Below are 16,298 nucleotides of genomic sequence, written 5' to 3' on the forward strand. Positions count from 1 at the left end.
CACCCAGCCCTGAGCTACCTCCCCTGCCTCATGCTGATTCAGCTGCTTCATTTCAGTTCAGCTCCCTGAACCTGTAAAAAGAGAAACTTAAGGGAAAAAAAAAACAAAAACAAAAACAAAACAAAGCAAAACAAAAAAACAACAACAACAAAAAAAAACACAAAACAAACAAACAAACAAACAAACAAAAAAAAAAAACAGGAAAAGGAATTTTTCCAGCCCTGATCCTCTTAGGTTGGGCATACAGATTTGCCTGACTTTTTCTGCATGGAAGCTCGACATCATCTCTGTGTTCATCTCAGCACTTGGACATTTTTTCAGTAACTCATAGGGAGGGTGAAGGCCTTTAAAAATCAGCTAAAAATATCTTGATAGATAGCTCTGCTATATTCCCACTAACCTCTAGAATTCAAGCAATTTCATGCATCATTTCCAACCCCAACCAAAACCAGTAGTTGTAATTGAGATGCAGCAAGCCAATGTGTCTCCCACGGCAGGGCTGCATCTGACAGGACTGGCAGGCTAAGCTGGAGGAAGGGGAAGGTTGTTTGCACAGCAAATGACCTCTCTCAAATATAGCCAGGTGCTCAGCATGCTCTCTTACGAGCGATTTGATGTAGAACAGTTCAAGCTAGTCATTGAAACAGCATTGTGCTTTCTGTATAACAGCATGGGCTATGAAGCTATAGAAACCTTTTATGTATCATCTACTGTGTTCTTATACAGGCTGATGATTATTGAAGACAAATTACTCTTCATTTTTCTTACATACAAAATGTTGTTATTGCTTTAAGCTGTCGGCTATGCTAGCAAACACCATGGTTTGGTTAATCACCTTAATAGGGACTATTTCTTATCAGGAGAAAGTCTACTTTTTCGGAACAAGGGCCTCTTAGGACAAACTCAAGTTGTAGCTGACTGTGGTGCTCCCAGGAAGCACGATCCTGCATAGCAGGATGGAGAGAGCCTGTAGCCTTTGTACTCACATCGGTCACTGTGTTGTCTCAATATAAAATGTAAGCAGGTTGCTTTTGGAAGGCTATTTCTGTAAAATAAATAGAGCTGTGTGCAAACACGGGTCTAAAAGAAGCATAAATGCCATGCAGGATCTTTGAAGTCTTCTCATTTTGTTGCCATCAGATTAACCTCCTGGCAGTAAAGAAAAATGAGCTCTATTTGTGCAAGTTAGGACCTTCCAGAGAGTTTGCTTGTGAGGAGATGTGGGCATGTGGAATGCTGCGGGCTGACAGATAATGTATTTGAAAAAGACTTTGAAGTTGAGCTGAATAGTCCTTATATCAGGTCCTCAAAGCCACTGCGGCTGTAAGTTAAACTTCAAAAATAAAAGAGAGGTATTTTACTATGAAACATATATTTTGTTCCCAGACTGAAGCTCTTCCCAGTTGCAGGTGTTTTCATTCTTCTACCTAATATTAGGGGTGTGGATGTGTACCATAGGAATGGACAGAGTAAGAGTTTGGCTCTGTTTTACATGATTTATATAGCGAGAGCATAAATAACCATGGTAAATAATACAGTTGGTAGGCATGGTAAATAATAGAGATGAGTTCTTTTTCTAATTTACTGTTGGAGCTCATTTGGCTCAGTTTTGTCTTTGCGGTATTATAAACCAAGGAGAACTCCATGTAAGGCAATGGGGACACTTTGGTTGGGAATAAGAAAACAATGGAACAAGACTCATTGGAACCATTTACATGTTGGAGAAATTAGTTGAAAAACATGTTTCACAGTCTTGGTTTCTTTTTCCCTCTTACCATATGATACTGCAGTTATGTTTTAGTTTGGGAATCTGAGTTTTTAGTACCAAAAGCTAAAATAGGGTAGAAATGGCAGAAATGGCTGGCAAGCTGAGCTAGACCATGGTTTTCAAAATTTCAGAGCCAGCATCAACACCTGCTTTTGAGAGGACTACGGTTTAGTCCTGAGATTTCTCCTCAGGCATTAAGAAGAAGTACTTTGGCACCGAGGGCACGTGTGGAACAGATGACTGATGACCTCTGTTCCATGCAATGCTCCTCCGTGGCTTACAAGGAAGACAGAGCAAAGGTTCTGTTCATTCCCTGAGCTTACCTACATGCACCATTTAGATAAGCCTTGCCCTAAACTTCTTTTCCTTGTAAAGTTATATGCATGACAAAAAACATAACCAATAGCAGGGCATGAGCAACACTTACTTTCTACGGACCATCTCAGGTCAAACTAGAAAGAAATCTCTGACTATGTTGTTGGAATTACTTGTAAGGGTTTCAGTGCCGCTTCATTGCCCAAGAACACGTCGCTGTATTTCTTTGTCCTTCTTACTCACAAGTTACCTAGTGCCACTCTTAATAGCGAGGTATTAAACTAAAAGGGAAAAAGTAAAGTATTTGCTGGATCAAACTGAGTGACCTTGTTCTTTCCTTTAATTAAGATTTATTTTTTCTGGTTGCTCTGAAGAATCTGCTTTTCTGCATCTAGGAGAAATTTCAACATTTTTCATTTGTGTTCTGTTTTCTTTTATGAGGCCATTGCAGACATAGTTTCTTGTTTTTCTGTAAACATATCCACTAAGAGAAATCCACTCTTTAATCTGTTCCAAACTCGTTCAAATTTTACTGACTTATCCCTTTAGCATAAGTCATCCACAGAGGATTTATCTACCTATAAAGGTAGTTTCTACATCCTTTTACTAATATTTTGCCTCTCCGGTGAAACACAGGAATCCAATAAAGGAAAGGAAAACATAAAGAGACATGGCATTCCTGCTCTCACACCGCCTTTTGCCGAGGCAAGCTGCAAGCCTTGCTTTCCTCTCGCCCACCACAGGAGCCCCCCGGACGCTCCCCGTTCACCAGTTCAAGTTTTAGCCTGGCAACAGGCCAGAGAGTTCATTAGTGGCACACTGGATAACAGCACGGACCCAATCCTCTGGGATTTAAACACCCTTTTAACAGCAACGTTGTGATGGCTAGAAGAAATTAAACTCTGGCTGGCCTGAGCTGTCTCAGGGGGTCCAAGTACCCACACGTAGGAGATGATATAATAGGCTGTTACCTCACATCTGTAGGCAGCTTTGGGAGACCAGATGTCTCTTGCCTTAGTAGCTAACTATCTGCAAATTGAAGTGTGAAAAGCTAACATATTTGTGCAGTCACTTCACTACTTACTTTGGGGATTTGATTTTTTTTGCTAAAATGATCAGGTTCCATTAATCCTGAAAACCTCTTAGGACTGGAGATAACTGAAAAACAGAATCTAAATCTTTGTGTTTTAGGACATTCCTTGGGGATCCATCCTTCTTTCCTTGTGCACCTGCAAATACAATTTCTTTTGTTTGTTCTGGAAACAGAGCTTTTTTTTATTAAAAAAAACCCCAAACAAACAAAAAAAAAATAACACAAGTAAATGCTTTTGGCTTTGTGGGATGTGCCCTGAAATGGGAAAGCACCTGTACCAATAACTCATGTCCAGTGCCCCCCCGCTGTCCCCACTGGCTGGGCTGTGTGGAGCTGGATGGGGACGCTCTGGGTCAGCTGTGGGGGTCGCTGCTGTGCAGGACACGGCTGGGTGACACTGCTGTGCAGGACATTGTTCCGTGGCTCACCACTGCGTGGGACACTGCTGTGCAGGACATCACTGCGTGGGACACTGCTGTGAGGGTCATCACCACGTGGGGCGTTGCTGTGAGAGGCACTGCTGTGGGGGACATCGCGGGTCATCACTGTGTGGGTCCCTGAAGCATGGGACACTACTGTGTGGGACACGGCTGCGTGGGGTCACTGCTGTGTGGGACACGGCTGTGTGGGGTCACTGCTGTGTGGGACACGGCTGCGTGGGGTCACTGCTGTGTGGGACATGGCTGCATGGGGTCACTGCTGTGTGGGACATGGCTGAGTGGGGTCACTTCTGTGTGGGACACAGCTGCATGAGGTCACTGCTGTGTGGGACATGGCTGAGTGGGGTCACTGCTGTGTGGGACACGGCTGCGTGGGGTCACTGCTATGTGGGACACGGCTGAGTGGGGTCACTGCTATGTGGGACATGGCTTCATGGAGTCACTGTTGTGTGGGACACAGCTGAGTGGGGTCACTGCTGTGTGGGACATCATTGCGTGGGACATGGCTGTGTGGGGTCACTGCTGTGTGGGACACAGCTGCATGAGGTCACTGCTGTGTGGGACATGTCTGAGTGGGGTCACTGCTGTGTGGGACACAGCTGAGTGGGGTCACTGCTGTGTGGGACATGGCTTCATGGGGTCACTGCTGTGTGGGACACGGCTGAGTGGGGTCACTGCTGTGTGGGACACGGCTACGTGGGGTCACTGCTGTGTGGGACACGGCTGCGTGGGGTCACTGCTGTGTGGGACACGGCTGCGTGGGGTCACTGCTGTGTGGGACATCATTGTGTGGGACATGGCTGCGTGGGGTCACTGCTGTGTGGGACATGTCTGAGTGGGGTCACTGCTGTGTGGGACACGGCTGCGTGGGGTCACTGCTGTGTGGGACACGGCTGCGTGGGGTCACTGCTGTGTGGGACATGGCTTCATGGAGTCACTGTTGTGTGGGACACAGCTGAGTGGGGTCACTGCTGTGTGGGACACGGCTGTGTGGGATCACTGCTGTGTGGGACATGGCTGAGTGGGGTCACTGCTGTGTGGGACACGGCTGCGTGGGGTCACTGCTGTGTGGGACATCATTGCGTGGGACATGGCTACGTGGGGTCACTGCTGTGTGGGACATGGCTTCATGGGGTCACTGCTGTGTGGGACACGGCTGTGTGGGATCACTGCTGTGTGGGACACGGCTGTGTGGGATCACTGCTGTGTGGGACATGGCTGAGTGGGGTCACTGCTGTGTGGGACACGGCTGCGTGGGGTCACTGCTGTGTGGGACATCATCGCGTGGGACATGGCTGTGTGGCCCGTGGCAGTGCAGGACATCCCCGTGGAGGACATCACTGCGAGGGACATCGCTGTATGAGACGTGGCCGCGGAGGTCACTGCTGTGCGGGACATCCCTACACAGAACGTCCCCGGGTGGGTCGCTGCCATGAGGATCCTCGGGGGGAATATCCCCGCCCGGGACACCGCTTTGCAGGACACCGCCCGGGAACACGCACCCTCCCCACCTCCCGCTCCCCCCCCCCACGCCCCGAGGCTTTACCGCGGCAGCTTTGCCGCTGCCCGGGGCCCCTCGGGGCCGGGGCCGGGCAGGGAGGGCCGCCCCCCCCCCCCCCCCCCGCCCCCGCCGCCTGCCCCGCCGAGCCCGCCCCGCTCCGCCGGCTGCCGGTGGCGGCCGGAGCGCGTGGCGGTGGCGGGATCGTCCCGTCGGGGCGGCACGGCGATGGGCGGCGCGGCGCTGTCGGGAGCGCTGTGGCTGGGGCTGCTGTGGGCCGGGAGCGGGGCCGGGGGGAGCTGCTCGGGAAAGTGCTGCGAGGGCCGGGACGCTGCGTGTGCCGGCGTGGGATGGAGGGCGGGAGGAGGCTACGGGACCTGCTACTGCGACGGAGAATGCCGGCGAGCCGGGGACTGCTGCCACGACCACGGCCAGGCGTGCCCGGGTAGGTGCCTTCGCCCCCCGACCCGGCCGTCCCGTCCCCCCCCCCGGCCCCGGGTGGGGGGTGTCGGGCTGGGCCGCGGCCCCGGGCGAGCCCACCGTGAGGGGCGTGGGTGTGGGGACAGGCTGAGCGGGGATCCCCCCCGGGGCACCGCCGTCCCCTTCCCCAGGTACAGCCAGCTGGCTGCCCGCAGATGCTTTGGAGGTTTTTTCCTGGGGTTTGGAGATGGGGCGTGTGGTAAGGGTCTCAGCTGTGAGGGGGCTCTGCAGGGCCAAATTCCTCCCCGGTACCACCAGCCTCGGGGCGTGGGCATGAGCAGGGACCAGGAGGGGCTGGGTGAGGGTAGCAGCAGGCACAGAAATGGGAAGAGAGACTTTTCCCACACTAGCCATTTGCCAGGTTTCTGGATCAGCTGTAGCACAGTGCCTGGGGTTTGCCAGTCTGAAGTTATTTTCACCCGAATTTGTTACGATACTTGCTCTTCACTCACGCTCACCCCAAACACACATCGATTACAGTGGGGGATGCAGGATTACAGTGACAGCAGGGAGATTAATTTAGTACCGTCTGTGTCTCTGAGCTGATTCCTCAGGTCTTGCCAAACAAATATCAATTAAATAAGCGGGAAAATCCCCATGTTGAGGTTTTTTTCCTCATTTCTAGGGGCAGGAATCAGCAAGAATCCACCATGAAGGCAAGGACTTCAAAATGAGCGTAGGGGGATGAGCAAGAGGGTCCCTCTGCCAGGCTGTGGGGGAAGTGGGGACCAGTGGTAAGGAAGGGAAAGTAGCCCAGTTCTACCAAGCCGGACCCAGAAGCCTTTTAGGTATATGCACCCGCTCTTTCCATGGTATTTCTACCCTTTGTGGTCTTGACAACTTGTCCTCCCTCCCTCCGCCTGAAACGAGGGGACAATCCCCTTGCTTTACAGGTGCAGCACTGGTGCTCAGACAGCCGGACCTCTCTTCCCAGCTGGCTGGCTGGAGGCCAGTCATGAGTCTCCGCGGCACAGTCCTGCTAATTAGGGTGCATTCAGCAGGCTCAGCGCCGTGCTGACACAGCCACATAGCTGTGGGACCCAGGTTGGCTTGCGCCTGCCTGGGTTGGGAAGGGGGTAGGACGACAGTCGGGCGGTGCAGACTCGTCCTAGGTGGTGGAAAGCTGCACAGAAAGACTCAGCAGAGCAGAGCTCTGACCCCAGGTCTGCAGAGGAAACATGGTCAGTTCTCTGATCACTAAATAATCTCTGCAGTGTAACGGAAGGCAAAAAAAAAAATGTGCCCCACAAGGTTTGACAGAAGGTTGCATCTTTACAACTAGCATTTTTAAACATATTGATTTGGGAAAATCAGTAGGGGGAGAACTGACAAGATGCTTGCTTGTCATATAGTCACAATGTATTGCACCTTTTCACTAAATCAAATGTTTTTTACTCTTCAGGTGTTACAGGAGAGAGTGTTAGCATTAAAACAGAGCTGTAGTCTGATTAAAAATTCCTATGCTCTTCAAAAAGAAGCTCAAACTTGTGCTTGAAAAGCTCTAGTTTAGACACTCTCTTAACACAACTTCTGGCATGACTTCTGGCACCTGATGATGCCTTATTGTTATGAAGATGGTATTTTTTGTCTCAAGCTCAGTGGTGGTTGCCTCGAAAGGCATGGCAGGTTTGTGCTGTCTCTGCCCTGTACCCTGCATGGACAGAGGGTGCTCTAGATCTAGGCGGGAAGATGGAGTCTCAGCGAAGTCTCCGTCTCTCTCTCTCTCCTGCACCAGAGCTGGAATTTGACAGTCTCCAGCGGCCCAGTTCAGGAAGCAAACTCCTTTTTCTGATTTCTGTATGGCCCTTTTCTGGCTGGTTTGCCTCTCTGCACTGCCTCACCACCCGGTTGTGCGAGCAGCAATGTTAGCACGAGCAAAGGGAGCAGGACGTTCTGCGTGAGTGTAGCATGGGAGGACAGGATTTAGGCATCCTGGTGAGGTGGTCCTAGAACTCATACATCCAAAAACTACAAAACTGATCACAAGAACTCATTCTTTTGGAGGCAAATGATCATATATACTTTCTATTGCAAGTAGCTGGTAAGTTATGTTTTGTATAAACAGAAATTCCAAATAGTTCCAGTGAGAGCTTGTGTCAACTTAGACATGCACGGCCAGAAATTTTAAAGTCAGTTTTGTTCCTGTTGGATGCTGAGGTCTCACCACTGAGTGCTTCTAAATTCTGTCCATGTGTTTAGCGACACTGAGGGTGTTTATTGGCATAGTTCAACTCCAACATAGTTTTGAATGCAGAGTTCAAAAATATAAAAGATGTGAAAAAAGGTGACCAATGGTTCTTGTGCTACAGCTTGTTTGTCAGCCTGTTAGCAACTCCCACTCATGATTCCAGCAGCTGCTGAAACGACATTTCATCGGTTTACAAATATTTAACGGGATGAAGTATTTGGGGAAAGTGTGAAGTGCCTCAAGTATATGTAATCAAGAAATGTGTTAGGAATAATACAAACACAATGCTCCAAAATAATCGAAACCACTGAAAGGAGGTGCGTCCTAAAGCTGCCAATGCCATGGTTAAATTCTGTCATGACTAAAAATCATAGTAGGTCTGATACTCTATTAACAGATGGCTCAGCAGATATCCATGGGCTGCTGAACCTAGGCCCAAGGATTTTAAAGCAAACCTCCTTACAGATCTTTTAAAATAAATATCCTTATAGTTCTGAAAATGAAGAAATAGTATTTTTTTTGTAGAGAGCATTTTAAATAGAAACTACTGCACAAAGAGAAAGCCTGAAAAAGGAATGAACTCATCATTTGAATTGAAGTGGTTACTCTGAGAAAATCCACATTACAACATACGTTGTGTAGTGATTCAGTGAAAATACTGTAATCCCCTTTTTTCCAGAGATGGGAAAAAATTAAAAAGAGTGTGACTCAGAAAAAAAAATCTATGATTCACTGTGATGTAAATGGAAAAAAAGAAACCCAACAAACCCCTGACCACTCAAGCTGTGTTTCTTAGGATAAGCAATGTAATTTTTCTGTATACTTTCGAACTTCCAAGTGTCTCATTAGCTTTCACACTGGTAGGTACCTGGGCATAAATCCTGTTCTTCAGGCTCCTTTGACTTGCATCCTTCTCTTTGTTTCAATGAATCATCATCTACCACCATTGTGTTAACTAAGCTGAACCAGTAGTAACACAGACAGAGACCACTGAGATGTAGCCATGGGTCCATGATACTTCTTTTTGTATTTCAAGAGATGGCACCATTCCTTTCATGTCAGCTCTGGGACCCATTCTCTGTCATGCTGGGGATTTTGACATCTTTCCAATGAGACACAAAACTGATGAATTGTCCCTTAATAGTTGCTGGGTACTGACTGCAAGAGTGACATTATTATCCCACTGGATAAATTCCATTCTAGCAACCCAATATTCTTCTTATTCTACATGACTAAGGCAATTCATATTTCTTTTTCTAAATCTTGATGACCATAAAATTGCCATGTATCGCTGCAGACGACCAATATTTAACTGTCAGCTTGGTTTAATTCCAGTAAGATGTGAAGTCATCGCTTTATTTGTTATGCAGCTACTCAGTCCCTTGGGGAGTTTTCTGTGTGGAGAATGTGATGTTAGACCTGTTATTATCTGCATATCAAGGTGCTAATAGGAGATTGAAATTATGTAGAAATTCTTATTTCTGCAGGTCATGCATACAGCCAGCTTGGAAGAGAGTCAGCTGGTAAGGAAACTGGGCTAGATGACACTTACTGTCCTTTGGGTATTCCAGGTAGAACCAAGATGTGTCTTCAGGCATTGAAGTCTGTGCTTGTATTATTGAATAAAATGGGGCCGAGGACGGTTTTCTGTCCCTGTGGCCAGATGACAAAGACTGTGATGTTCATACTACATTTAGCACTTGTCCTGGCTAGCCCATGGCAGGGTCTAAGACTTTTTTACTGTTGCTGATTTTCTTTTTTATAAATTCCCAGTGCTTGAAACAGATGCCTGAGGGTTGTGCCGCAACATGTTAGAGTGGTGCCTTCACAGCCGCAGAGACTGCGTGTCTTGGGGGACCTGGAGGTGTCTGAGGGCAGTGCCTGGTGGTGCAGCATCAGGAATCTGCATCTGGCAAAGGGACCCCTATACTTTTTCCATGTTATTTTCCAGTGCTGATCTACCAATCATACCCAGGAGCTGTCTGGGAAAGTGTTTATCGCTGAGTAGAAGGAAGTGCCAGAGAATTCTAATGGTTAACAGGATGGACAACTGGTGGCCTGATGCCCAGGGATCCTCCGTGGTTCTGTTTCAGTGGAGTTCCTTAGGATGTGGGATGCGGCATCTTCGGCCACTCATACACATGGTGCCACCGGGCCACTCAAAAGTGAGCAAGTTTGGTCAGAACAGGTGCCAGTGAGAGGAAAGGAGGGGAACTGTAATAGTGCAGTAAGGACATCTGCTGGGTAGCCTCTGCCAGGGGTTTTATCTGCTTTATGATGTCTGTAGTGCTCCGAGAAGTTAGAGATGTAGTGACGGATCAAACCCAGAAATTTCTGTGTCTTGCGAAAAGAGTCACAAACAACAAAGAGGTTATCCCATTTTACTCTTTCTTCCCAATGTTCTGTACTGACAGAATCCCAGAGGGCATAAAATATTTTCCTGAAAAAACAGTTTGGTCCCATCACTTTCCTACAACACTGATACAATTATGTAATCGGTGGTTAAGCTGTAAACCTTCTTGGGGATTTAAATTGTTATCAGGAAATAGAGAAAAAAAAAAAATCCCAAACGTGATATGTTTCATTGTTTCATTACAAGCTAATGGGAAACAGCATACATGGGAAAGGAAAAAGTTTCATTAACTACATAATGAGAAGCATGACCTCAGACAATTCAGAACCAATTTAAGATAGCCCAACCATTGTTACAACATATATTTTGTACCATTCTCTAGGTATCATGTTGAAGATCTGCCTTTATAAAGGAGTGGAAAAGCAAAGTAAAATGTGATTCACACTACAAATAAAGTAATTTGCAATGCTCAATGAAAACAAGTCTTTAAAGAAATGGGGAATTTCCATATCAATAAGAAACTCTAATATTAACATAAGCACCTTTAGGTTTTTATAAGACACTATGTGCTAGTATTTCAATTACATGACATTAGTTATAACTTAATTGAAAAAGCAAGCCCATCAGGGAAGAAAAAGCAGCTAATGATACTAGGGAAAGCAGCATGAACTAGTACACAGTGCTGCAGTGTTTTGACTGCTTGTCTTCTTTTAAGGTTAAGGAAAGCTGCTCGTGCAACAGCATACTGTGCACGCATGGGAAAGCTGGCACTGCCGCTGGTGTTCAGGCAGAGGCCATCTCCTCTGGACACACACAGTGACGAGGAGAAAAGCCATCCACGGGAATGGGGCTGTCCAACCTGGAGCAACTACCAAGTGGCCTCCAGCAAAAGAGACTACTGGGCACTGACCACTGCTCTGACTGAGTGTCCTGGTAGGCCACAGGCTGGGGACTATTCATGTAGGGAAACGACTGCTTATCCTCAGAGGATTCTTCCTCTTGATGGATGCCCATGTGTGAGACATTTTTCTTACCTGTTCTTTCACTGCTCTGCCTGCCGAGGCTATGTAGACTTGAAGATCCTCGTTGGAGGGGTTGTGTTTGTTCCATCAGTAAGCACCTGGAGGTCATCCTCAGCCAGCCCCTCTGGGGTCAGCACTCAGTACGGCTTTGAAGAGCTGTAGGATTCATTTTGACTGCTACAAGTGAAATTGTGAGGCCACACAGTTTTCAAAACCTGGGGCTCGGTGTTCCCGGAGATGAGGCCAAGCAAAGTTCAGTTTCATGGAAACAAGGCTGCGTGGTTTTTATTGTTGCCTACTGTGTTAATGGACAGAGAAAGTGAAGACTTGTGTGTTACGTAGATTCTTATTCAGGAATAGTGTGTCCATCACCCATTTCTGTATTCTGGGAATCAGGCTGCAAAACCTTTTCTTCCAGAATAGGTTATTTGTATCCACCTGGAAGATAACTGACATAACGTCCATTCTTACATTAGCAAGGTTGACACAGAGCTACTGTTTTGCCAGAATATGAATGAAAAATGCAAGAGAAGGGAGAATTATAGGTTGGGAAAATGCATATCGTGCTTAATATAAATGAGAACTACAAGGAGCATGCATGCCATCATTATTAGATGCACTGCCAAGAGTAAAATAAGGAAGGATATGGCTAGTGGATAACAGATATGATAGATCTGAGTATTTCTGTGTTTCAAAACAACACCTAAACTAATAGATGCTTAACCTATCATTTACATCTCTCCTAGAAAGCTTACAAAAAGTGACAAACCTGAAATAAGGGCTCATTCTCTACATAATATGACGATTTAGGATTTTTCTAAAGAACCTGCATGTTATTTAATCAAAAAGGTGTCAAAGACGAAAAGGTTTCAACAATTGCCAGAAAAATACCACAGAATACAAAACAAAGCCCACCCTCCCTCCCTCCCTCCCTCCCTTCCCCGACAGATGACTTCTGACTGTTAGGCTGGGTTAGGAGAGACCAAATGTACAAGTGTATTGTACCTGTACTGTTGATTCTCTGCCTGAGGGAAATGCAGTTTCTTAGCATTCAAAGTTTACTTTTAAAATAATGGCATTTTCTCCATAATGTTTTTGTCAAGTTCAAAGGAAGTTTGTGATCTGTGAGAACTAAAATTAAAATATCCAGCCAACTATTCTATAGTTGGGAATGAGGAAAAGGCCTTAAAATCACATTTTTACACATTTTATTTAGTATGTTTAAACATCTGCATTGTTGTACAGCTGTATCTATAGCAGGAGCTATACAGACACAAAAGCACAACTCCACGCATGTCCCTGCATTGTTCTGAGACTAATCAATACCAAAATTATCACCAAAAGTTGTCTTTGCAGCAAGGGCTGTGGAGCAGGACACCTTGTGTTAAAACAGGGCACCAAAGCTGTGGCAGTGGAACTTATTTCAGTGTTGAGGAAAGGGCTTAGAAATCAGAGGGGAATCAAGAGGACTGAAAGGCTTCCTGAGTTCTGCTACGTTAAGTTCCAGCCTTTAAACAAAATCTGGTGGTGTAGGAACTGCTAAGGTAGGTCAGACCACTCACGGGTTCTAGACAATCAACGAGCTGGTCTCCTTCGGGGCTAATGCTGCGTGCTTTCAGAAGAGGGGACAGAAGAACCCCACAGATTTAGTGAAAGGTTTCCATGAGGAGCCGTTTCCTTCTGGGCAAAGGCTGGAATAGGGACCCAGGCACTGCAGGCAGGTTTGAATGTTAAATTTGAAGATGCAAACTCCTAGAGGAGCATTTAAAACCCTGTAAGTAAGAAAGAAAAACACAGTATTCAAGCTTCCGAGAGCAACTAGGATAAACCAGAAGTCTTGACTACTAGTAATGTTTTAATCCTGCTTTGCAGCTCTTCCATGCGTTGTGGGGGAGTGGAGCCACTGGAGTGGCTGCGCAGAACAATGTCAACCTGATCTGCGGATACGCAGGCGCTATGTACAGCAAGAACCTAAAAATGGTGGGGAACCTTGCCCTGCTCTAGAGGAGAAGGCTGGCTGCCTGGAATACCTGACTTACCAGGGAGAGGACTGTGGCCATGAACATGGTATTGTCTCTTTGACTTATCTGTACCTTGTGCCCATCAGGGCCTTCATGAGTTTTACTGATGTCAGTGAACAGAAAAAAAAAAAAAAAAAAAAAAGCACCTATCTGCATCTGGCTGGTTAACAACACAATTTAAAACCTTACTTTCTACTGTCATATTGCTCTTTATTCTATTCGTATGTTTTTTTTCTACTCAGGCTTTTCTTAATTTCTGTTAAGTTACAACTAAGCTGCATGCATTCATTCGGTTTCTTGATTTAAGCCCTTCAGTAAATATTAAATTATCTCTGTGCAAAGTTAGAACACAAATTCAGTACGAAACAGGAAGCAGAGCTCCTTGGAGGATTCCAGCACATCCTAGTTCCTCACAGACTAGATGTGTCTGTGCATTGCCAGATATATTTCTTCTGAATAAGGAGGGGGCTTAGCTGTAGGGTTGAGATCTGATGTTGCCAACATTTTATCCCTTTTTCGATAGTCAGTCAGCATCACCATCCACAAGCTCCTGAATTCATTCACTCACTGTTAGAGTAATTGAAATACGAATCAACTGTCTTGCTGCCTTACTGTAACTACTTTCTTCCTCAGTCCCTGCTTTCATAACTACCTCTGAATATGGTAAAGAAAGAAAACGGCGAGCAGCACCTTCTCTCTGGGTTTCAGACAAAGAAGCAGCTGGGTAATCTATTTATTATATGCATGTGCGTCATCTTGTTCAATAGAAAATAGCTGGCTACAGGGAATCATGTAATGAAATATGCAATAATTAAACAATAAGCTATAGTTGTACTGTTTTTCTCTATTACAGTTCATTTGCATGTTCTAGATATTTTTTATTACTTGCTACTTGTCCTGATTTAGACACTGGGGTCATGGCAAATCTGAAGATAACTGATTTTGAAAGCAAACAGCAAATAATGTTAAACCAAAGCCGAATATATACATAAGTGTAAGCCTGAGAAATCAGACGTAGGTATCTGAACAAACAAAATGGGCTGAATGTGATCGATCTCAAGAGACCTTTTTTTCAATTAATTGACAGAAGCAGTAAAAAATTTTGTTTGGTTACCAGCAGAGATGGTTATGAAGTTTAAATGAGGCTATTACTGGGTCTGTAATGCTCATAGTGCTTTGTTCTATGCTAGTTTTCCCAGAACAATAAAGCCCATCGGTATTCTTAAAGCCCCTTTTCCATTTTCTTTTTTAGGAGCATAGAAAAAAAAAAAGACCGGTTACTGAGATCTGTTTTTCAACATAATTTAAGAACACAGAATACAATCAGAAAGTGAGATTATACGTAAAGCACTGGAGTGGGATGTGGAATGGAAAATAGTTTGCTCGATGCTTTTAAGAACCCATTAATTAGGTTAGGGTCAGAAACAGACTTGTTAGCAATGATGATGCCTAGCTTGCACTTCACTAATATCACCTGTATGATATGTAAATACATTAAAAGCATACGCCTAGTTTGTGCTTTATCGGTCATAACTAATTTAGTGCTTTTCCTTCTGATCAGATATTGTGTGGAATTTAAAACAGAATCCCTTTCACACCACTGTGCTTTGGAGAATCGGCCGTACGCTCGATGGATGCAGTACCTACGTGAGGGACACACTGTGTGCGTAGCCTGCCAGCCTCCAGCTATGAACACTGACACGCACCGCTGTTCTGGAGATGGCCATAATGCAGATGGGTAAAGAAAGGCATTTTTCTGCTGTGTCTTCTGTAGCAAAACCCAGTACAGAAGTTAGGACTTCTCAAGGTCTCATTAAAAGCTGCATTTATTATACCTACAAAATGAAACAGCTCGTATCACTTGCAGAACTCGGGTTTACCCTTTCAGTTCTCACAGAAATAGCTTTAAAAACCTAGAAAAAATTGGGAAATTATTTCAACAGAAGAGTTTGGTGCTTTGAATACTTTATTTGCTATTGTGAAGGGATGATGCAACTTCTGTAGCGCAAGAGGCTTTTTTACAGCTATGGGAACTTTTACTAACAAATGGTCTTTCCTGCCATAATCCAAATCTGATTTCAGGTTTAACAGTGGTGGATCAGTACTTCTCTCAAACCTATACACTTGGGTTTCTAGAACAGTAATTCTGAAAGTAGACATTTAATATTCAGAACAGAATTTTATTTGATCTATACATTTATAATATGCATACTACTTAATACAACCAGCTATTCAGTCCACCATCCTGTGTACTAAGGAACATAGTGCCTTCTCCAGAAAACATTTTAAGAGCTAGATGAGCTAATTAAAGTCTTACATTATTAAGCAAATTTAATCTTCTGACATGTTGTACAACACAACCTAGTAACATGAAATACAGAGTTTTCGGTGTTTTAATTCCTCATTTATTGTCACATTTCAGAGGTAAAATCTTACACTGGGAAGCAGTTGGCAACTCTCAGTGCCAAGGAACCTGGAAGAAGATTCGGCAGCTGGAGCACTGTTCATGTCCCCTAGTGCATAGCTTTATTTTTACATAAAAGTTTAAAAAAGATTAAGAAAATTAACACCAATACCAAGAAATCTACATCTTTCTGCTGCATTTTCTGAAGCCTAAGCAACCTTTATAGGAGACTTATAACTTTGGAAGAAGCATTTCAGGAAACTCCCTCTGCCTTAATACAAAGTGCTAAGACTGATCTCTGTATTAGAACACTAGAAGCATGTTTCCATGTTTCTCTTCTGTAATTAAAGGGCTAATGTTTCTAACAGTAGTAGTGACTTTTCCTGAAGTTCTCATTCTTTACTGGCCACAGTCCTGGCCACAGGCACTGCTCCTACTCAGTAGTGAGCCAGACAAACATTTTCAAGTCTGAGAATAGTTACTGTCATCATTAAATAGCAAGGGTGAATACAAATTAAAGTTTGAGAGCTAAAACCAGATCTCAGTTTAGATCCTTACTTCCTTCCCAGTATCTTCCAGACAGTTGTTTATACTACAACTAGATAAGTATTCTTCCTCTACATTGCAGTTTTCATGTTCAGCCACCTTCATAAAGATGTATGAGGAAGTAATCCTGCTCAGAACTTCAGGTGACCAATGCACAGTGTGAATTTTAA

At 45.1% G+C, this 16,298-nt stretch overlaps 1 protein-coding gene across 1 annotated transcript; it reads left to right on the forward strand.

The window, feature by feature from the left end:
• Positions 1-5,172: 5,172 nt before the first annotated feature.
• Positions 5,173-15,952, forward strand: SBSPON (somatomedin B and thrombospondin type 1 domain containing). The gene is made up of 5 exons (XM_042786184.1): positions 5,173-5,559; positions 13,030-13,224; positions 13,812-13,902; positions 14,740-14,916; positions 15,601-15,952. The coding sequence occupies exons 1-5, from the start codon at positions 5,343-5,345 to the stop codon at positions 15,716-15,718; spliced, it is 798 nt and encodes a 265-aa protein (XP_042642118.1). The 5' UTR covers positions 5,173-5,342; the 3' UTR covers positions 15,719-15,952.
• The last annotated feature ends 346 nt before the right edge of the window (positions 15,953-16,298 follow it).

Source organism: Tyto alba, unplaced genomic scaffold (assembly GCF_018691265.1).
Source record: "Tyto alba isolate M040663 unplaced genomic scaffold, T.alba_DEE_v4.0 Super-Scaffold_9, whole genome shotgun sequence".
NCBI lineage: Eukaryota > Metazoa > Chordata > Aves > Strigiformes > Tytonidae > Tyto > Tyto alba.